General features: G+C 37.9%; 1 protein-coding gene and 1 pseudogene across 2 annotated transcripts in view; both read left to right on the forward strand.

Annotated features, from left to right (window-relative positions):
- ACOT12 (acyl-CoA thioesterase 12) overlaps positions 1-24,189 on the forward strand; it is a gene marked incomplete at both ends in the record, with an annotated part of 38,019 nt that overhangs the window by 12,717 nt on the left and 1,113 nt on the right. The window contains 9 exons of the mRNA XM_084232930.1: positions 2,129-2,264; positions 9,770-9,926; positions 11,411-11,530; positions 12,334-12,484; positions 13,070-13,125; positions 13,410-13,473; positions 14,298-14,381; positions 18,120-18,253; positions 20,003-20,131. Coding sequence (XP_084089056.1) covers positions 2,129-2,264; positions 9,770-9,926; positions 11,411-11,530; positions 12,334-12,484; positions 13,070-13,125; positions 13,410-13,473; positions 14,298-14,381; positions 18,120-18,253; positions 20,003-20,131 — 1,031 coding nt within the window. The remainder of the gene's footprint in view (positions 1-2,128; positions 2,265-9,769; positions 9,927-11,410; positions 11,531-12,333; positions 12,485-13,069; positions 13,126-13,409; positions 13,474-14,297; positions 14,382-18,119; positions 18,254-20,002; positions 20,132-24,189) is intronic.
- Positions 22,918-23,801, forward strand: LOC311171013 (non-selective voltage-gated ion channel VDAC2-like; annotated as a pseudogene). The gene has a single exon. The product of its transcript is annotated as a non-selective voltage-gated ion channel VDAC2-like (transcript).

The following is a 24,189-nucleotide window of genomic DNA, read 5'->3' on the forward strand; positions in this document are numbered from 1 at the left end:
AAATCTTTTACTCCAAGGATTCTCAAGAATTGGCTTTTTCCTAATTACACATTTGAAGCCACTAAGCAGTGCCTATCACTCTGCAAAATGTTCTTCCTCATACTGCCTCCAACTTTAAGGCCAAGACCGAAGCAAAGATCTCATTGTTTGCAACAGAAATGACAGCAGAGTTGCACACCCCAGCTCCTTCTCACTTGGACCAGGAGGCAGAGTTAGCTCACCAGGGTGCCTAATGATGGTGGTCCTGCAGAATTTTGTACACCAGGACAATCTGTGCCCAATACCAACAGGCCACAGGCAAATTCACTGTGCCCGAGACATTGGTTTTCAAACTGAAGTTCAACCCAACTTTATTATTAAAGTGCAGCTTCCTGGGTTTCATCTGAAAACTGCTAAATCAGAATCACTACTACAGGAGTTGGGGTGGTGTAGTTGAACAACGCATCATAGAAATTAAAATGTAAAACATTGAGATAGGTCTTGCCAACTATTCTGTTTTTCCTGGAACCACAAAAATCTCTAAACTCTTGGAAACCAGAAAATATGGGGATGGGTGCTCCCATATCTGAGAGCAAGTGACAGAAAGGAATCCACCTCTCCAGCCCATTCCTTCACAAGGAAGAGCAAACAAGGGCTATCCTTTTCGCCCTCCAACTTCAAACTTTTCACTCCAACTTCAGGGATTCATGGACTAAGAATAAAGTAGTCACACTTCAGTCCAGTAACTGCTGAGCCTAAAGAACTGTTTTCCAAAAGTGTTTCTGGGAGTCAGGTGCCTTACAGTGCTACCATCAGGGGTTGGCTCAAGTAACCTTTTTGTAAAGCACCTTTCCCAGACTAACTTTTCTAGTTTATGTACTCTTGTTCAGTGGAACTTCATAATATGAGCCATGAAAAATCAGTGGTTTGGTTTGAACCAACAGGACTCACTGGATCTCTGTCCAAGTGAGTTTATCCCAGGATGAGATGGGCAATGATTAACTAGGCTTAGTTCAACAACTGCACAGGTCAGATCATTGAAGGACTTGCAAGACTCCATAGGGTACATTCATGCCTGACCTTGAAGCTAAAGGAGATGGTACAATAGAAGAAAGCACAGGCAAACTCCCAGGGAGACACAAAAGATTGTGAGGCATGGCTCCCAGGGTCCTTTTCAGTCAAAAGGAATGTACTTCAATCTGTGATTGGAGAGCTAAGGCACAAGTTTACCATGTGGTCTTTTATATTTACTGGTCACACAACTAAAACAAAGTTGTGTAAAAAGTTAAAACAGTGCAAGCAATCAGTCTATACTACCTTCCTAATTGAATTAGACAGGCAGTCCAGGGGAATTTTAGACTTTAGGCAACATGTTATAAATCAAGAGCTATTTCATCCTTTTTTTGGCCAGGGGTCAGCACCGGTCTTTGGGTATCCTGGAAATAAGTAGGCAGCTCCCCCAGCCAAGTTGCATGGTATACATTCCCTATACATACAGGTCAGCAGTCAGACATCTGTGGCGGAGTTTGAGCCCTTGAGTTCATGCTGGTTTCTAGAAGCTGGTTAAAGCTTTATTCTGACATAGATTCTTTGTTTGCTTACTAATTAAAGTTTTTACCAGGTGATGAAATTTCCAAATTGGGAATATTTCTTGGCACAGGATAGTTTTCTAGGGTACACTTTTATTCCTTCTCTTTGATGTCTTACTTGTGGAAAAAGTAGAAAACATCTCTTGATAAGAATTCACTTGGGTCTCATTACCTCTCCTGATTCATTAAATTGAAGAATTTGTTTTGTAGTTCTGTTGAAATTTTTTTAAATTCAAGAAAAATTAATATTTGGAAAGCTTTTTAAAATTTCATATATATACCTGAGGGGGTAAGGGGAAGCAAATATTGTTTAAACATGAACAATGATGTAAAAAATTTAAAAAATTAATAAAAAAAGTCATATATATCTTATTTTATGAAGAAACAAGCCTATATTTATCTTTTTATTTAGTCAAAATAATGTAAGTAGAAACACCCAGAATTAGAATGTTTACTTTGAATTAGAAAAAGATGTAGCATATTACTTGTTTTTGCAAAACTCATATTGTGCATTTATACTTCAAGAAAGCAATGAAATAAGAAAGTTTTTCTTTCCCTAGATTCATTTAAAACCAGTCACACTTCTAAGTGAACAAGATCATGTGGAATATAATCTGGCTTCTGAAAGAAGGAAAGTCCGATTACAACATGAAGATACCTTTAAAAACTTGATGAAGGAAAGTAGCAAATTTGATGGTCAGTAAATCTCTTTAGGAACGTTTTAATTATATGACTATGACAGGTGAATGGGATATTTTCTTGGAGCACACTTATTTTCAGCTTATCATTTCAATTCTATCATAGAGATGCTAGGTATCTCTGCCAACAAATCCAGTGGCTGGAGAGAAGGATCTGGCTATTCAGAATAAAATTCTGACACCTAAGAACCATTTAAATCAGAGGGTCACCAGGAAAGGAGACAGGAAAGAAGGGCAAAAGAGACCAGAAGCTCCTTATTAATAAGTGTGCACTCATAATGATCAATGATTGAAGAAACAACAATCCAAACATCAATCTGGTGCTTCATGGTTATTAAACAGTTTCTCATCCATTATTTTATATGCTCTGCATATAGTCCTAATAAAGGAGGAAAGTGAAACTGAACAGTTAAGAAACTTGCCAATGACTTCATGAGCCAAAGTTTCTTATTTATCTGGCTGTGATTTCCCCAGCTCTTTGAAATGTTGTGGGACTAGAACAGTAGAGAAAGGAGACTCACACTGTCTCTCCCCTGTCTTTCCTTCATATCTGACCTACCTGCTGAAGCCCAGGAGAAATGACCTCTGATGGCGAGCAAAGTGGGGGAGAGAAGGAAGTGTAGTTAGTGTGGTCCAGTCCTTCTTGCCCCAAGTGACATCATCCTGGTCTGAGACAAACCCACAGAAGATCTCCAGGTTGGAAACGAGTTTTTCAAAGACTTCTACATATAACTGACCTTGTAAAAAAGACAATGCCTGTTATCGGCATTGGGTTAAAATTAAATCACTGTGCTCAGAAGATAACATCACAGCTCAGTTCCAAAATATGTTTTGAATACAATTTGCTAAGGTAAGGAAATAGTGGCCATTACAGCTCTTAGAGCTGTTTGGTGATTTCAAAGCCTTTTCTTTCAGGGGAAACTGATGCACTGAATTCTAAGTGTCATCTAAACCAGCCAGAAGTATCTCCCAGCAGTGCTGGCATTTGACAGGAACTCAGTTTTCTCACGGTGTTTTCCTGTACTCCAACCATTAGAGGTCAAATCTGTTCCTTGGACCCAGTTCCACAGGATAGGGGTGCTTCTGTCGCCCACTTACTTCTCTTATGGCTTACTTACTCCTAAGCTTGGATCACTAGACTCATTGGCTCGTCTACTTGCAGCCCCAGTTCCTAGCCGGCATGGAGCTGCATATTTATTTTCTTACCAGGGACCTATTGCCCAAACTCAAACCATTGAGTTTTGCTCTGTTTTCCCCATTCACTGGGGCAAGATTAAAGGCAAGTACACATAACTATAAAAAGCACAGTAAAGGTACTGATTACTTAGTAGGTTTTTGTAAGGATTAAATGGGTTAACATAGATTGCTTAGAACAGTGCTGGACATGTAGAAATTGTTATTGTTATCGCTATTTGAGAGGTTTCCATGTACAGGAAGGATTGCAGGCAACAGTTAAAGACTATTCTTAACAAAGAACTTGACTGTGAAGGTGGAAGACATGGCCTGGAGCTAGAGTGGGCCTTCAAGGTCAACAGGCATTGTTTTTCAGAAGAGAAAAATATTTGGTCACTGTTACAGGCTGATTAACACTAGATAATAAAATATCATTATTGAGGAAACGTTGATAATATCATTGTTATCAAACCTATACATCAAATACATAAAATTATCATTTCTTTGTCCTAGGAAGGATTTATGATGATCTCTGCTACTCTGGCTTTTCTCAAAAATGTCAGTTCATTGGAAAGTGTTGCTAGGCCTAGTGATTAAAACCTCCTTCACACCCCACTCATAGCAAAGTGAGCCAGGTGAACTTGACTGGCAACATTGGGGTCTTCTGTGTTACACAAATTATACTAATAAACAAAATCAGCAGCAATCGTTGCGTGCGCTCCACAATACCAACATTACTTTACATACTAGAGATGTTCATACATACTATAGTCATTCAAATATTGAGGTAAAATGATTACAATTGACTTCCACTTCAGATAGGAAGTTGAACAGGATAGATCTATATGGTTGGTTCAATTTGTAATCATATATTTTTTAAAGTCTGTTTTTATTATGTTTTATCTAGTGCACCCTACCACAGATTATTCTACATTCCTTTGCACAACTTAAACCTAACTTTATTGATTTGTTCTTTTGAGAAACTTTACTAGCTTCCATGCTACCCAAGATATCATAGAACTTAAAAGCAATTTCTCTTAAGAATGTCAGACCCCTAGAACCTAAAGTTGCCACAGAGCGTATAGTTTGTCCACCTTCTGCCCTGCAAGTCTGATGAAGTTGTTTTGAATTAGACAATATGTTCTAATGGAAGACAGCTAGATCATCTTTGTTATTGAGCTGTATTTTTAGATAAAAAAAAACAAAACAAAACAACCAGCATTCTGCATTGGTTGTAAAATCAGACATAAAAGATTGGAGTCATTTTCTAGATGTTGTATGATTGAATCCCTGTTTTTAAAAGATGAGAAACTTGAATTCAAATCACATGCTTTCAGAAGAAAAAAGAAAAGGAGACTGGATTATGTGAAAGCAGTACTTTTTTGGGAAGGAGCTCTTGTACCACTGGGTCATTGTTTAGAAGCTTGGCATGTATACAGGCTTAAGATTAGGAGCATTTAAATTATGTTTAGTAAGAAATCAAATCTTCAGTATGTTAATCCTTTCTGGTTATGAGAAAGAAAAGTAGGTCTGGAATAACCTCAATTCAGGTCTAAGTTCCTGATCTGAAAATATGGGGTGAATGTAAAATTATCCAAGCAGAATGGTGACACAATATTTAATGAACATCCAAAGTACAAACCGTGAAACTGACCACTGGTCAAGTATGTCCCTATTTGGAAATCTACATAAAGAATGAAGTCTGTTTACTGTCCTCAACTCTGGGGACACAGCCGAACCTGAGAGAGCCTATTTCTTCATTCGCTGGCAATTTCCTGCAAGTAGACATACTTCTTTGCACTGAAGCCACCTATTCTTAGTATGTCTTTGCACAAATCACAGCTGATGCATGTGACATATGACCTGTCCTATGACCCACCTCCTCGTGTCCCAGTGTCTGCCAGATATGTCTTCATAGGAAATGAGTAGATTTTTCTTTGAAGTTAACCCTGAAAGTAAAAAGAGTTGTCCTATATTTGAGTTTTCACAATATCACTTGTATTATAAGGCTCTCAATTTTTTATTTTAAAATTATTTAACAATAGGTAATATATGTACAGGCTGAATAATGCAAAAGGGTAAGAGAAGAATCAATTAAAAGGTCAAGTATTCCTAGCATCCATGCTGCCCAGTTACCCAGTTCCCATGCTCAGAGACAACTGTCATACACATACATGCACACATTAGCAGATACTAATAACATCTGAAGCAAATAAAATAGATATTTCAGTAAGAGGTAACAATATTAAGTTATACACCTACCTTTCTTTTTTCATTTAACAGTCTTTTTCAGAGATAATTTATATGAATTAATTTCAAAGGACCACTTGAATAATAGAAATTAACCTTAAAAACTCAATCAATACCAGTTTGGGATGTTTATAGAACATCATCTAACAAAATCTTCTAATCATCTAAAAATATGTTGACTCCGTGTCTGGAAAAACTAATATTTTGAAATAAAATTTTACAAACATCTTTGCAAACAAACACATCTCAGCAGGCAAAAAATAAGAAAAAATCTTGAAGTCCAGAAATGATGAGAAAACCCAAAGGAAACAATGTTGGTAGTACGAACTTTGAATGTGGAATAAATCAACAAAGTTAGGGCCTCCCCGGTGGTGCAGCGGTTGAGCACTGGGTTGCAAAGCTGCCTGCAGCCTCTGCAGCGCCAGTTCGATCCCCGGTTGCTCCCCGGCCACCGGAGGCGGATCCCACATGGCGCGCAGACCTCTCCTGCCGCCCGCTGCTCCCCTCAGCAGTGTACTTCCGTCCTTCTGCCTGCTCTGCTCCCCGCTCTGGCTCTGGTGAATTTTCTCACCCTCCCGCGCTTCTCACTGTACCCAGTGCTTGTATAAATAAATAAAATAAATAAATAAAAATAAATCTTTAAAAATTAAAAAAAAAATCAACAAAGTTAAATTTATTCATTTAAAACATTTTTACTGAGCACCCATATTCAGTAATTATATTAGAGTAAAAACAAATACATCACAGCCCAAAGGAGTTTAGTATTGAGTGGGTTGGATAATCAATTACCACACAGACATAAAACTATAATGATGTAGGTACTTATGGATAAGGGCTCATAATAGTGGGAATTAACTATGGAGGTCAGCGAAGTCTTCCCTGAGGAGGTAATGACTGAGCTGAACCATGAGAGAATAGGAGTTAAGTGGGAGAAGGTGGTGGTAGTGGCCAGAGGAATTGCTTCTGACAGGGAATGTGTGCAAATGCCCTAATGTTTAACGCAGCACTAAATTGCAGTAAATAAATATAGGTCAGGGTCATTGGAACAGAGAGAGACCAAGATTGAGAGAGAATACAAGGGGGGGCGGGGATTGAGCAGTTAGTCATGGGCGAGACAAGTTAACAAGGGCTTGTAAGTCATAACAAGGATTTGAGTTTTTAGACTTCAACAACAGGAAGTAACCTACATGTATTTAAACAGGAATTAAATGATGGATGGAAGTAAGGAGAAGAAAATAAAAGATCATCGATGCATTCTAAATCTAAGAATTCCACTAAGAAATTAAGTTTAAAATCTCTGTAACACATTTCTCTCTCTTATATGTGACTGTGCCATTCCCAGTTACCAACAGCTGCTGGGTGTAGTGTGTGCTTACACTGCAAGCTCAGCTCTGCCTCTGACACTACAACCAGTATGGTACCCCTGAGTTGAAAACTCTCCCCACCCGCACTTTCTCAACAACAGCACATGACATTTAAGTCTAACTGGTGATTCACTTGATGATGCAGGAAGCATAATTGAATACATTTTACTGCTTTGCAGCCAGAGTAAATGATTTCTCCATTGTGGAGTATAAAAACCAATTTGTCAAAAAATGAAGCAGATATGATTCAAAGGAAGCAGAAGGACACTAAAAAAGTACAATGTGTTATGTCTTATCTGCTTGTGACTAAATTCATTACAAAACTGCAACCACAGGAGACCACATTCTAAAGTGTATAGGACAGTAAACTACTCCAGATTTTCAGTGTCTGTTGTCATTTGTAGCTGAATTCCTTTATTTTCAACAATTCTGTTGAGTTATAATTACATGCCATAAATGGCCCAGATTTAAAGTGTATAATTTGGTAAGTTTTGAGTGTATATAACCATTGAAACTATCACTACAATAAAGAAAATGACATATCCACACTCCCGAAATTTCTTTCTGCCCTTCCCCACCATGACCTGCTCTTCCTCCACCCCAAACGACTCAAGTTTAAATATAACTCAAGTTTAAAGAGTTTGGACTAAATTTAACCAAAGAGATGTAAGATTTATACACTGAAACCTACAGGACATTGCTGAAAAGAACAGAAGGTAGAAATATATGGAAAGAGTCAATGTGCATGCATTGGAAGAATTAACATTGTTAAAATGCTTACATTACCTAAAGTAATTCACAGATCAATATTTCAATGGTATTACTCACAGATACAGATTTAAAAAGTCAAGAAGTTTACTTATAACTACAAAAGACACCAAAAAGCAAAAACAATCCTGAGGAAAAAAGAACAAAGATGAAGGTATCAAGTGCCCTCATTTCATAACTATACAATAATGTTATAGTAGTCAATACAGCATGGTATTGGAATAAAAACAGATTCACAGGTAAATAGAACAGAATTTAGATTCCATAAAGAAACCCACAAATACAGACAACTAACTTATATCAAAGAAGCCAAGAGCGTATAGCAAGATAAATCTCTTCAATAAATGGTGTTGGTAAAACTGGACAGCCACATGCAAAAGAATGAAACTAGGTCACTATCTCATACCATACTCAAAAATTAATTCAAAATGGACTAAAGACTTATATGTAAGACCTAAAACCACAAAATAAATAGAAGAAAGTACAGGTAACATGTTCTTCGACATCAACCTTAGAGATGTCTTTGGGGAACTCTACTCCAAAGGCAAGGGAAACAAAAGCAAAAATAAACAATACAGAATACATCAGACTAAAAAGTTTCTACACCATGAAGAAACTACTTCAAATGAAAATATATCCTAATGATGGGGAAGATATTTGCAAATCATATATCCAACAAGGGATTAGTATCCAAAATATATAAAAAATTCATAAAAATCTGCAGCGAAAACAACAAATTTAAAAAATGGGCAAAGGATCTAAATAGAAACTTCTCCAAAGAAGATACACAGATGGTCAACAGACACATGAAGTGATAATGATGCTCATCTCTTATTACTAAGGAAATGCAAATCGAAACAATGATATAGCACCTCATACCTGTGGGAATAGCTATTATGTAAAAGACAAGAAACATCAAGTGCTGGAGAAGATGTGGACAGAAGGAAATCCTGCACATTGTTGGGAATGTAAATTGTGCAGCCATTACTTAAAGAAATACAGAGATCCCTTAAAAAATTACAAATAGATTTTCTATACAATCCAATTATCCCACTTCTGGATATTTACCCAAAGAATACATAAAGTAACTTGAAGAGATACATGCACAGCATGTTTACTTCAGCACCATTTACAGTAGCCAAAAATTAAAAACAACCTAAATGCCCACTAACGGATGACTGAATAAAGATGTGGTATATATACACAATGAAATAATACTCTGCTATAAAAAAACAAAGAAATAAACAACAACCAAAAAATCCCTTTGAAACCCTATCATTTGCAACAACACGCATATACCTAAAGGGTATTGTGCTTGGTGAAATAGGTCAGATGGAGAATGACAAGCATCATATGATTTCATTTATAAGTGGTATATAAAGAAACAAAACAAATGAAAAAAACAAAATAAGATAAAATGAAATTTTTAGACTATAAGACCAAATTAGTAGTTACCAGAAGATGAGAAGGAAATGGGTAGATCAGGTAAAAAGAGTTAGTTGTAAAGTAAAGGACAGAATTGAATTTTTACTGGTGAACTTAAAGTAATACATACATTGATTAATAAGATGTGAAACTGAAACCTATATAATGTTATAATGTAATGTTTCTGAAATAAAATTTTTTTTGAAAAGAAATGCACTATAAAATGGATTATTAAATAAACAAAACCATTCTTTTAATTAAAATTTCCAGATTTTTAGATAGATACAATCTCTAAAAGGCCTTTTCTCATCTGATATCTAATTCACTGTAAATATCCCATTCTGATAAAAGTCACTTTGTAGGAAAAAAATACCTACTTATGTCCCTGGGAGTTTTAAGTCTTCAGGAATAATTTAATTTTTCTAAAAACCCATGAGATGTGGGTGCTATTGGAAAGGTAATGCTGAAGCCACAGGTTCCATGTTGAATTCTACCATCATTAACATCTGCATCTACCTTGCAGATCCCACTTGCAAAGAAGAGGAAGGAAGGATTTCCACAAGGGGAACCTCTGTTCAGAGCATTGAACTTGTCCTCCCACCCCATGCAAACCATCATGGAAATACATTTGGTGGCCAGATTATGGCTTGGATGGAGACGGTGGCGACTATTTCTGCAAGGTTCTTGATTTTAACTTCAGTATGCAATGTTGGGACCAGTGGGGAGAATAGAAAAGGTTCAAAACTCAGTTATAGGCTCATCAAGGGAACAGAGGACAATGTCGCCTTTCATCAAAATGAGAAAATGATAAGTCATTTGTCTGTTTCCCTTTGGACGGATCTGTCTTTATATTTGAAAGTGAATGTTTAAATTCTTCATTCAAAAATAAAAATGAAATGACAGTTCTAAGGCTTAACTCTAAATTATGAATTATATTGATCTTGTAAACACTCCAACTCATTTAACAATACTTACAACAAAGTAGATGTATAATAGAAATAGAAGGCAGCCTTTATACTTAGAAATAGGCAAGTTACAACTTTTTAAAAGGCAATTTGTCACTAGATCTGACTTTTGAAAGTTTTAGTTAGAACTGCTATGGCCAAAGGATTAACTGCAAAATAAAAAGAGGAAGAAGAATACTTTTAAATGCTCCTCAATTTCAAAATGGTTATTTTATTCTTAATGGAAGCATGTAGGTAGTTCAGCAGCATCAAGGAACACTGTGTGCTCTGAAGCACATTTGGACAGGATCTGCCCTTCTGACAATTTTTGTAACTACTGAAAATTGTTAAGGTTTCATTCTACCAAAATTAATTTTATTATTAATATGTCTATAGTTATTACTATAGTTAGAAACCTGTAGTTATCCTTCCTATAACTATGCACAAAAAAGAGAGCTTGTTTTTAAAATGATACTGTAATTCTTAATCACAATAAAGCATTTGAATCAGTTGTCTTATAAAGGCTCACAATATAATTAATTGGCAGCCTGTTCACTTATCTGTACAATTCATCAGAGTAATTCAGTGACTAGAGCAGGAGCTGAAAATGTAAAAATTATGGAAGTGACTTACTGAGATTAAATATTCTTTATAAATAATTCAAAATTTTACACACCAAAAAATCGGAAAATGTGTACCTTATAGCCTTCAAGATTTTGTGCCGCTAACCAGGTAATTTTCTGTGTGGGAAAAAAAACTTATCTGTTGGTATGTAGGTGAATGCAGCTAACTATGACACTAAGGAACTAGTGTGAGTGGCTTCAGCAGGCAAGTCCCTTCCTGGCCCCCCACTCACACCCCCCAGTCACAGTTCCCTATTAGGATTGTAGTCATGAACTCTCAGGGTGACTATAGCCCTCAAATTAGAACCAGAGACACTGGATTGATTTTCTGAAGGTCAAAAAAAGAACAAGACTGTACCGCAAAAGCAAAAGTACCAATATCTTAGCAAAGATCCCATGGTATTTCCCAAAATATTTACTAGTAGCATTCAGAGCCACTCTCAACATACACCGTATGGCTATTTATTTTACTGGAGTTCAAAGAGATGTTTCTTTAGAAAGCACATTGACTGTCTGTTGTATTCATTAAACAAATCAGCGGTTCATGAAAGTATTTTGGAAAATGATCCCTTTTCTCTCATCCCCTTTGCTTTCCAGCCGCCTGTGTAGGGCACATCCCTTTCTGAAGTCTGTGGACATGTTTAAGTTTCGGGGACCATCTACAGTTGGGGACCGGCTTGTCTTCAATGCCATTGTCAACAACACATTTCATAACTGGTAAAGCATACCTAGTGCCTCTAGGATACTATAAGCAAATTTAAACTCGCTCATAAATTTTTGTTTTTATTTCAGTTTGAAGGTGACATGGGAACTACTTCAAAGTAACTGAGTTCCTTCTAATTTTTTTTAAACTTCACTTAATCTTCAAAGTCTGAAAACACACTTTATCCCTCTGTTCTGCTTATAAATTCTGAGTAAATTGTGATGGGTTGGTTTCTGTCTCATAAATATAAGCTATGTCCCAGCTGGCCTGAATGGTCTTAGTTTATACTTGTCATGATCATTAACTCTTCCTTTCACTTGCAAAAGAGTTCCAGTGACTACATGGTCAACTGACTCAAATGGACCTGTCATTTATCATCATTATGTCCAAAACCCTTCAGTTATTTCTATTATTATTGATGAAAATGAATGAGAAGATTTAATTTAGTACCTTTGCTTTTTAAATGTGAAAAGAGTACTTATATTTCCTATAGAATTCCAGTGTTTGATTCTTTTTAATTACTGAACTATTGTTTTCAGGGGAAAGAAAGATTTTGGCACAAACCCTACTTCCCCATTACGAGAAAATATTCATGAATGTATATAAAGTCCCAACTGGCCTTTTTCCCACTTGGAATTGGAAATACTCCCAAGTGCTTATATATCACACCCTCAGGCCCAGTGAAGTAGATTTGCACGTTGGCATAGATCTGCTGAGGGCCCTCCTTCGCTCCTCGCCTGGAGGAAGGGGTGATGGCTGCTGTGGAAGCGGCGTGTGCTCTGCTCTCTCTGCTCACGGCCTGTGTCCTCTTCTGCAGTGTGGAGGTGGGTGTGCGAGTGGAGGCCTTTGACTGTCAGGAGTGGTCTGAGGGCCGAGGTAGACACATCAACAGTGCTTTTCTCATTTACCGTGCTGTCAATGATAAGGAAGAACTGGTCACATTTCCCAGAATCAAGCCCACCTCAAAGGTCAGTTATTAGCATGTGAGGTTTGGGATCAGACCATGGAACCTGGGGGAGGCTGTGGGTACTGAGCTCTACCCTGAATCCTCTCACCAGCAGCGACCTCTGAAACCCTGCATTACAACATGAGATTGGCTTTTTCTCTTTTTTTCCAAATCACCATTCATTTGGTGGAGGTTTCAAAGACCTCACTTCTGCCCAACCTCAAGGAGTTATTTGGTGCATGTCATATGTCCCTTTACATCCAGTTCTCCAAGCTGCTCCACAATCATTAAACGATGTCTTTCCCCTTGTCCTGAGGTTGCCTTATGGCAAACTTTCATCTTGTCTAAAAACAAGATAGTGAGATATTTGGATAATTCTTGTGTCAGAAATGACCACAATGACTACTTTGAAAAAAGAAAAGAAAAGAAAAGAGATCTGTAAAGGCTGTGCTTTTATCCATGTACCTGCCCCTGTGGGTGATGAGGATTGTTCACGCAGAGATACCATGTCCCAATTAGCACCTTCAACTGACTTAGAAGAGAGAGACTTGAAGACTGTAGCATTAAAATAAGACTTTCATTGATTTTACTTTGTTTTTCATTAAAGGATGATTTTAGACGATACCGTGGAGCTATTGCACGCAAAAGAATTCGCCTAGGCAGGTAAGGGACATAGGTGTAAAGATTTTGTAGAACCAACTCTTATCTGATCAACTACATAACAAAGAGCCTCTCTCTGGGTCTTCATTCCCACAGAGTTCAAAGAGAAGGTCTGATGTTTTCTGATTGTGGAGGCTACTGTGATGGAAATTGTTCTTCTTGATTGTTCCACCAGTAAAAGCATCTTTTTAAAACAGATTTCAGTTCAAGAAAGTGCCATGGTTACTGTTGTATATTTAATGCAGGAAAGAAAACTGTTATTTTAACATTTTTGATTTTTTTTCCAGAAAATATTTTATTTCCCACAAAGAAGTGGTTCCACTCTGTGTACACTGGGATGTAAGCAACCAGGTGAGTTTTATGTCTTGGAGCTCTTCCTGTAAAGATCACATTATCACGAAAACAAAAATCCCCTTGTTTACCTGCTGTGAGTTGTGCCTACATACACTAGGTGAAAGGTGCATTCCATCACCAGTCATTCCAAGACGAGACAAAACCAAGTTAAAAGCTGGTTGTGCACAATGACATACCCACTAGTTTGCATTTTTCAACACAACAAAGTATAGACATGTTAATGTTTTACACCCTAAAACATAAAGAGAAATCCAAGTTTACTTATTACATGTGGATTACAAGTCATAATGAAGGATAATCTTGTCTTTACTCAGTACACCACTGAAAGTAATACTAATTTGCTAATAAGCATCTAGGCCTCCCATCACCTAGTCTGAATTTTGAATCACACATTCAAGACAGAAATTATGTTACCTGTAGGGGCCTCCCTGGTGGTGCAAGCAGTTGGGTGCCGCACTGTGAAGCTGTCCACAGCCTCTGCAGCGCGGGTTCAATCCCAGCCGGCTGGCAAGATTCCCACAAGGCGAAGCAGACCTCTCCTGTCTCGCCCGCTGCTCCTCCTCTCAGCAGTGTATTTCTTCAGTCTGCCTGTTGTGTTCCCAGCTCTGTCTCCAGTGAATATTCTCACCCTCCTGCGCATCTGACCTGTACCCCAGTTCTTGTATAAAAATAAATAAATCTTTAAAAAAGAAGAAAAAAGAAATTATGTTACCTGTAGCCTAGTTCACTTCCGCTGTAACAGCACCCATTTTCTAAGTAGAAAACATTTGATCACACATCTATGCACTGAACTCAGAGCTTACAAAATATTTCTATTTTAGGAATTCCTGAGTAATAGCAACGTGGAAGCTCTCAAAAAGTTAGCAGCCAAAAGTGGTTGGGAGGTTACCAGCCCTGGGGAAAAGGTAGGCAACAATCCATTGTCTTCGTAATTGGAAGTTGCTGTGATGGTTGGTGGTGGTCCTGTTTCTACTGATCTTTTCAAGGTGAAAAATCTTTCTGGGAAACTTTCTAAGCGTCCAATATTTTTCCACTCCTGTCTCTATACTCCATGCTGACTTGGGGTTCTTCAAACACACTCTCATATTCCTACCTCTGACCTTAGTTCTCATATTCCACCTCTCTCTCCTCCCCACCATCTGCTCTAGTGCTACCTGGTATTCAAGACCCAGGACAAATGCTTCTCCATGAAGACACTCTTAATCACCCCTGGCTAAAGGAACTTCTCCCTTCAGGAACTCCTATAGCAATTACTTCTTTAAAGCCATTTTTTCAATTAATTATACACTGTTTTGTGCCATTTCTTCCACAACTATGTGGAACTAGTATTTAATTCCTACATAATACAAAACAGTCTTATTCTCTAACATTATAAATTCTTGCGAAAAAACAGCTTGTCCTGTTTTGTATCTTAGCACCTTTTTTTAATTTTTTGTTTTTTAATATTTTTTTTTACATCATTGTTCATTTTTAAACAATGTTTGCTTCTCCTCCCAACCCCGCCCCGCCTCAGGTGTAGTGCCCATAGAATTCCCGTAGCACCTTTTACAAGGTTTGCCTGTCACCAAATTTAAGTCAGTGTATATCATTTGGATTTTAATTTTGTTTCAGAGGTGTATTAGGAAACTCTTTGAAGCTGACGCCCACACTAACTAGACTGCAAACTCTCTGAAAGCCATTTCGCTCACTACTCTAGTCCCAGACCACAGCAGCGCCTGGCATTAAGGACATGCACAGCAATGCCAGAAATATATGTTCACAGTTCATTGAGAACTGTTTTTCATCATCAACGAAGCAGCAACCTCTAAAATAGGGTGAACATATGTCCTGGTTTTCTTGGGACAGGCCTAGTTGTCCCATCATTACTGGTAGTCCCATTGTACTTACTAACAGATCCTCAGTGTTGCAGTTTGGTCACCTTGCCCTGAAATCAAATTCAGATGCTACTTCATCAGTTCTCTTCAATTTTGACCTCCTCTGCTTTGTTTTAGGTTGTTAGCTTTTATTATGTCTTGTCATCATTTTTGAATCTTTTCAGGGTCCTCTTTACCCTCTCTGGATCCAGTCAGTTTCATCTTTACTTGGTTTAGAGATGCAGACACCCAGATTTAACATAACATAACCAAGTCTGTTTCTCTTCATCCCTCATAAAAGATGCTTCAAGACTGTTTTCTTTTACTAAGATGAAATCTGCTTCTTCAAGACTGTTTTCTTTTACTAAGATGAAATATGCCTCTTGCATCACTGCTGGTATCTGAGCATTCATAAGCAGCATTTGAGTTGGTTACAAATGGGATTTAACTTATATTCTTCTATGAAAGGGAACTCATTTTCTTGGAGAATTAGTCTTAGAGAAATTTTCACTAAAAAAAGCTGGGATTTTCTAAACCCGTTGGATTTAAAGAGAGCCAAGAACAACCACTGTCTCCTCATCTGCTTTGTCTGCATCAATAGCATTGATTCTGATGGCAGAGCAATGAGGAATTTCTGCTACCTTCATCTTCTGGGGGAAGAATCAAAATATCATTCACTCATCCAATACTACATAGGGCATTGGATAAATAAACCTAGTGGTTTGTAAGGGCAGAATCTAGCTGTAGCTACTGAACTTAATGTTTGCTCTGGCTCTAGGATGGGGAACAGCTTCCTGGAGAAGAGCTGTGATAATTTCCTAGGGCTGCCACAGCAATCCGACAAATTAGGTGGCTTAAATAACAGATATGTATGGTCTCTGTGTTAGGAAAGTGGAAGTCTGAGATCAAGGTGTTGACAGACCTGGTTCCTTTGGAGGCAGTATGAGAGAATCTGTGCCAGGCCTCTCTTCTAGCTTCTGGTGGTTTGCTGGCAAGTTTTGACATTCCTTGGGTTGTAGATGCATCATGTGGTCTCTGCCCTCATCTTCATGTGGTGTTCTTCCAGTGTGTATGTCTATGTCCAAATTTCCCCTTTATATAATGATACAGGCCATATTGAATTAGAGGCCTTTCATCTTAACTTAATATCAACAATGACCTGATTTCCAACTAAGGTCATATTCTGAGGTTATGAAGTTTAGGATTTTAACTTACGAATGGAAGAGGTGGGATACACAATTCAACTCTCTTTTTTCCCCAGAAAATCTCGGTTTAATGTTGTTAAGAGTCTTATGGTAACCTAGCTCTTGGGGTTTGTTTGTTTTATTGAAGTAACATGGGTTTATATTACTGTATATGATTCAGAGGTATAGGATTCTACCTCTTCAGATATATGTTACCATACCACCCCCACCACCAAGGTACCTATAATTCTGCCCTTAACAACTGCTCAGCCCAATATTATATCCCACTCTACCCATGGATGACCATGACTGCCCCTTGGCCAGAATCTGACCAAGGTTATGGAATTCACCCTGGCCACCTTTCCTTGCCTGCTCTGACATTATGGAGCACCAGTAGGCTGAGTTAGAGTCACAAGGCCACCAAACTTTACTAAGGTGACCTCCCTTTGGACTTATACCCATGGATTGCTTCTACTCCTGCTATCGAGGAGGAAAAGTCAGGCATGGCCATGCTGGGGTGAGACTCAGCAACTATCCAGAGCCCCACTGATGATTTTCTTTCTGTTTGCTAAATACCCAGTTTAACTCATATCCTCCTTTGCAGACTGGATTTAAAGATAGGCTTGTTACTAAGATCAGTTGAAGAGGCAAAACTGCATAAGCAAAGTGTCACTATGACACTGGTTTTAGTCAGTTTCTCATTTCTGCATTCTCTTCTTAAAGATATGAAGACTTTCTCCCTAACAGTCTGATTTTTCCATCTGCTTGATTACTGCAGTGAAGTCTTAACCCTATGTTTGTTTGTCTTCTCATAGCTTGTTGCTATGGGAATGGTTAGAAGAGAGCAAATTTCAATACTACTTTCAAAGCATCCTGAAAGACAGTGAGAAAATGGACAGGATAGAAATGTGCTTTTAGCTAAACACTTATCTCCTATTACTAGCAAAAGCAAAGGAGAAGGAGAGTTCAGAGGAAAGAGGGATACATAAATATTTAAGTATATGTCAAATGGTTCCTAAAACAGGTCTTATCTAAGGAATAAGCATTAGAATATAGGCATTGGCCTCCCAGAAGGATGAGCCCTTGTGATTCACAAATGGAAGAATGCTTTGTGCTGAAGAAATATGGTGCTTCAGGGACCCTGTTGAGGGTGTGAGTTGGTTCTGGAGGTGGTTGGCTTGCTTGCTGGCTCCCCCTGGGCTACTTGAAGGCATGCCTGACATCCTAGGAAAATGCCCTAAGGTATACAGCCTGACTCCAAGAGCTCTGCGGAGAGATGAGGCACTGACTTGCCTAGCAGCCTGGTGATATCTTCTGTTGCTCCTGGGGAGAGTCAGGGAAATATCATAAAAAGAAATAGAAAAGCTATGTTCTTCATTTGTTATGAGAAAAACTACAGCATAATAATTAAATAAGCTACTCTTATATCAGGTTTTTTTTGGAGGACACAGGGGTTTAGCATCCTGGCCAGAGCTCTAGATGTGCAAGTATTTGAAGTGAAATTACTATCATCATTTCACTTCATTGTTATCAACCTATCAACATATATATTTATGGTTTTTAAAGTAAACATCAATTCTTAGGTAATTTTTTTATTACCTTTTAGATAAAAATATATACTCTGGAAGAACACGATATTTTATCCATTTGGGTTGAAAAGCATGTGGAAAAACCAGCACACTTGGCTTATCATCTCTTATCTGACTTTACGAAGAGACCTTTGTGGGACCCCCACTATGTGTAAGACAAATTTGATTTTTTTCTTAACCAACCCTTACATCAAGTAAAAGATTACCTCTGCATTTCAGTCCATCTCCACTGTACCATATGACTGATTTTTTTAATTAATTAAAGAATATTTTTAAAACTTGCTCTACATAGGAACTGTATCAGGTACTATTTGCAACATAATAACAACCATTATAATAATTTATCAACTGTATTGAGTGGACAAACTTGGTTGATAGGTTACCCATATCTGTCAGCCTACCAATAACTTTTCAAACCTGATATTATTCCAGTTTAACAAAAGAGAGGTTCCAAAATTGACAAAATTTGTACAAACAGTAAAGTAATAGAACTGGAACCCAGGTCTGCCAGTCTCTTAATTCCACACTCCCATACTGCAATAACAATCCCATTGCCCTTGAGGAAGTGACTATCTAATTGTTCTTCCCACTTCCCATCCTTGACATTTAATTAGCAGATCCTTTTTTTTCTGTGAAGCAGCACTCCCTGATGAGAAGCTTTGAGAGGAAGCTGTATGAATACTGAGGTGAAAGGCAGCCTTCCCTTTCTCCATGATCACGTCCACTCTCTTACTTCCATTACTTCCCGTCTCCTGCATCCCTAATTCAATCTCCCCCAAATCCCCTCATTTCCTAGAATTCTGAGCTATGCACTTTGTCAACTGCCCTGACAGGGACTGACTGCACTCAGGCTACACCCCTTCCTCCAAGGAATCCCAACTCCTGGGCTACAGCACTCATGGCCTCTAGACATCTTGCTAAAAGAAAAGGATTGGTAAGATAAGCTTCCTATTATATTAAGCATTACTATTTACTTCTTATTGAGGTACAGGTTCCACTTTAAAACATTTAAACCTCACATGGTTAATATAACATAATAAACAATTTAATACCACTCAAGTGTGGCATCTTTGGGGTCATGTGTTACATTTGTATAGATATTAGAATGAAAAGTCCTAGTTAACACTATCACAATAAAACACTCCAAGAACAGAAAACACTTCATGATTTTCTCGCATCAATATTTGTAGTTATTATTTAAGTATAAAGCTTTTAAGCAAGAACAATGCCTAAACTTTGGTATTAATTCTTTTAAAAATTTTTTTTCCACTACTTTTTCTATCACCTGACATTCCAGCCAAATTGAATGAATGAGTAAATTCTACTGAACTTTCTTTTCCTGTGCATGTACTATGGCTTAGGCAGTATGGTAAATGTTTCACTTAACACTCACAATAACCCCATAGGTATTATTATCTACATTTTACAGATGAAAAAATAAGTGACTTGCCCAACATAACATAGCTGCTAAGTGGTAATCTGGGATTCAAATTCAAGTTATTTGACTCCAAACTTAGTGCTCTTGCCAACATATCATATTCATTTTCCTAAGAATCCTTTTTGGAGTTCTTCATCTAATTCACTTGTCTTCAAAATATTACTTGATTCTAGAGAAAAACAATTTTGTGGAAAATAAGTACTTTTCTGTGAAGTGTTGAGGACGATGATCTTTGAATCAGATAGTTACTGTTCTCACCATCACAGGCTGAAATATTCCTTCGGACCAAACAACTCTTTCTAAAAACAGCCTGAGAAACAATGCTAGCCTTAGGGGGATGGTTATGTGAGCAGAAGGGTGAATGTGGACACCAATAATGAAGTTAAGAAAACAAAAGTATTAAGTGCCTTATTTTAGCATGTGAAAAGGTGCAGCCTTTCTTTCACTGTTCTGTTTACTTAGGTCCTGTGAGGTCATAGACTGGGTGAGTGAAGATGATCAGATATATTATATCACATGTCCGAATGTGAATGATGAAAAACCCAAAGACTTGGTAATACTTGTATCACAACGAAGACCTATCAAAGATGGGTGAGTATATGCAATCCAAGTATTATAGCAATGTTTTATAATACAGAATGGGGGAAAAAAGTTAAGAAAATAAGGAAGTCAATGTAGGCATTTCTGGTCTTGAATGATGTTCATCTGAATTTGTTTTGCACGGACCTTTAGTTATCATTAAAAAAAAAAAAAGATCAGTGTTTGCTTCGGCAGTACATATGCCAAAATTGGACCGATACAGAGATTTGCATGGCCCCTGAGCAAAGATGACACACAAATTCATGAAGCATTCATATTTTTAATCAATCAGTTTAGTAAAGTAGCAGGATACAAAATCAACACACAAAAATCAGTAGCCTTCCTATACACAAACAATAAATCTGAAGAAGAAGAAATTAAAAAAATCCCTTTTATTATTGAAACAAAAAAAAATCAAATACTTGGAAATAAATCTAACAAAAGAGGAGAAGGACCTATACAAAAAACTATAAAACACTGTTAAAAGAAATAGAAGAAGACACAAAGAAATGGAAAGACATCCCCTGCTCATGGATTGGAAGAATTAATATTATCAAAATGGCCAACCTACCAAAAGCAATTTACAGATTCAATGCTATTCCAATAAAAATTTCAATGACTTTCTTCAAAGAAATAGAACAAATATTGATGAAATTCATATGGAGCCACCAAAAACCCAAATAACCAAAGCTCTCCTGAAAAAAAAGGAAATCCCAGATTTCAACTATACTACAAAGCCATAATAATCAAAACTGCATGGTATTGGAACAAGAATAGACACACGGACCAATGGAACTGAATAAAAAATCCAGAAATAAACCCACAGATTTATGGTGAACTAATCTTTGGCAAAGGAGCAAAGAATATGCAATGGAGCAAAGAAAGTTTGTTCAATAAATGGTGCTGGGAAAACTGGGTCGCTACATGCAAAAGAATGAAGCTTGCCTACCACCTCATACCATGCACAAAAACCAACTCAAAATGGATTAAAGAGCTAGACATAAGACCTGAAGCCATAAAATACATAGAAGAAAATATAGACGAAACACTACATGACATACACCTCAGCAACATCTTTAAAGACTCATCACCTTAAGCAGTGATAGCTAAGGCAAAGATAAACAGCTGGGACTACATCAAATTAAAGAGCTTCTGTACAGCAAAAGAGAGTAACCAAAACAAAGAGACACCCCACTGACTGGGAAAAAAAAATTGCACACAACACCAATGATAAAGGACTGATCACAAAAATCTACAAAGAGCTGACGAGACTCAACAAAAACAAAGTGAATAATCCAGTCAAAAAAATGGGCAGAAGAGCTAAAAAGGAAGTTCTCCAAAGAGGAAATGCAAATGGCCAACAGGCATATGAAAAAATGCTCAGCTTCACTTGTAATCAGGGAAATGCAAATCAAAACTACACCAATGAGAATGGCACATATTAAAAAAACTAGGTACAACAAATGTTGGCAAGAATGTGGAGAGAAAGGAACTCTCCTGCACTGCTGGTGGGAGTGCAAACTATGGAAAGCTGTGTGGAGTTTCCTCAACCTGCTAAAGATGGAGCTTCCATAAGATCCAGCAATTCCACTCCTAGGTATTTACCCAAAGGACACAGAAACATTAATTCAAAAGGGCACCTGCATCCCTATGTTTACAGCAGCACTATTTACAATAGCTATGCTATGGAAACAACCCAAATAACCAAAAACACAGATGACTAGATCAAGAAGATGTGGTATATATACACAATGGAATATTACTCAGCAAGCAAAATAGATAAACTCATGCAATTTTCAGCAACATGGATGGAGCTGGAAGGGATTATGCTCAGCAAAATAAGCCAGAAAGAAAAAGAAAAATACTGGATGGTCTCACTCATAGCAAGAATTTAGAAAACCTAAGTAAGGGACCAGGAAAAAGACTAATTATAGCAAAGTAAAAATCAAAATCAACAAGCACTATAAACCAGAGACACACTGCGGGGAGGTGGGGGAAAAGGAGGAGGGATGAGGGTCAAAATAAGGGGGGGTGGGAATTGTATGGGGAATATAACCAAGATGTAAATGACTACATTGTGCAAAAATGAAAAATGATGTAAAAAATATATAAAATAAAATAAAAAAGTATCAACAATCATCTGTTAAGTGCCAGCCATGCACAAACAGCCAAAGATGCCAAAAGCAGTTCCCTTGTCTTTTACTCTATGCCCATTATTAGTGAAAATGTGGTGAAAGTTGAATAAAACACCAGGAATAGGTTGAGAAAATGCAAAGGCTTGACTGTACTAGACATACAAAATAGCTGGCTGTCAGTTAGGGCTGTGGATCAGCATCTGTCCATGACTTCTCTATGGGCACTGGACTTCTTGGGGCACAATGTCTAGGTTCTAAGGGGAAGTATCCCAAGAATAAGTCTTCAAAGAGACAAGAAGTGGAGGCTGCCAGGATAGCTGAGGTCTACACCTGGAACTGGCTAGTAGTAGTTACTATGTCAAAGCTGGTCCATAGACGTAATCACTCACATACATGAATATTAACACACTTGGATCTTCAGGGTCCTACCATTTATTATGGCAAAAGATACTAGAAATAAATTGAAGGGCCATCTTATAAATTATGGTAGAGCCAATAATACAGCTGTGCCATCATTAAAAAGGATAAGACCTTCCCTTTGCCCTCCAGCTGCGGCAGCTGCAGCTGGACCTCAAGCTAGACGACCGGCCTCAGCTACCAGCGGAACGGCGGCGGCCGCCACCCTCAGAAGACCAACAGATCACCTCTTCCCACGGCCTCGCTATGGCATCCTACAGATCGAGCTGCCCGCGGACAATGTGTATTCCTCCATCATATGCTGACCTTGGCAAAGCTGCCAGAGATATTTTCAACAAAGAATTTGGTTTTGGGTTGGTGAAACTGGATGTGAAAACAAAGTCATGCAGTGGTGAGGAATTCTCAACATCTGGTTCATCTAATACAGACACTGGTAAAGTTACTGGGACGTTGGAGACCAAATATAAGTGGTGTGAGTATGGTCTGACTTTCACAGAGAAATGGAACACTGATAACACTCTGGGAACAGAAATTGCTATTGAAGACCAGATCTGTCAAGGTTTGAAGTTGACATTTGATACCACTTTTTCACTAAACACAGGAAAGAAAAGTGGTAAAATCAAGTCTTCTTACAAGAGAGAGTGTATAAACCTTGGTTGTGATGTTGACTTTGATTTTGCTGGACCTGCAATCCATGGTTCAGCTGTCTTTGGTTATGAGGGCTGGCTTTCTGGGTACCAGATGACCTTTGATAGTGCCAAATTGAAGCTGACAAGGAATAACTTTGCAGTAGGCTACAGGACTGGGGACTTCCAGCTACACACTAATGTCAATGATGGGACAGAATTTGGAGGATCAATTTATCAGAAAGTATGTGAAGATCTTGATACTTCAGTAAACCTTGCTTGGACATCAGGTACCAACTGCACTCACTTTGGTATTGCAGCTAATATCAGCTGGATCCCACTGCTTCTATTTCTGCAAAAGTCAACAATTCTAGTTTAATTGGAGTGGGCTACACTCAGACTCTGAGGCCTGGTGTGAAGCTTACACTGTCTGCTCTGGTAGATGGGAAGAGCATTAATGCTGGAGGCCACAAACTTGGCCTTGCCCTGGAGTTGGAGGCTTAATCCAGCTAAAAGAAACCTCTGAGATTTTATATCAGAAGATTTGGCCTTAATATATTTCCGGTGTGACCAGCAGGCGCTCTCCCCTCTCCACTTTCCTGCCCCCACCCTCCATGAAGGTGATCAGAAACAAAGGATGATCTACAAACAAGAGCTGTATTTTAAATATTTAGACAGTTACTTGTTAGCTGGTTTCTAGTTGGATTGGGTATCTAGTTACCAATGCTGCAGAAGAGCAGTCACCTATACATTATTTAAATGTATTTAACTGTTAAATGCGCTACCCACCAATAATGAAATAGACCTTTATGAAAACTGTAAAAATAAATAAATAAATAAATAATAAAAAGGATAAGAGCACTATAGAGGTACTAATATAGAAATACTTCCA

The sequence above is a fragment of the Talpa europaea genome (genome assembly GCF_964194135.1).
Source record: "Talpa europaea genome assembly, chromosome: 5".
NCBI lineage: Eukaryota > Metazoa > Chordata > Mammalia > Eulipotyphla > Talpidae > Talpa > Talpa europaea.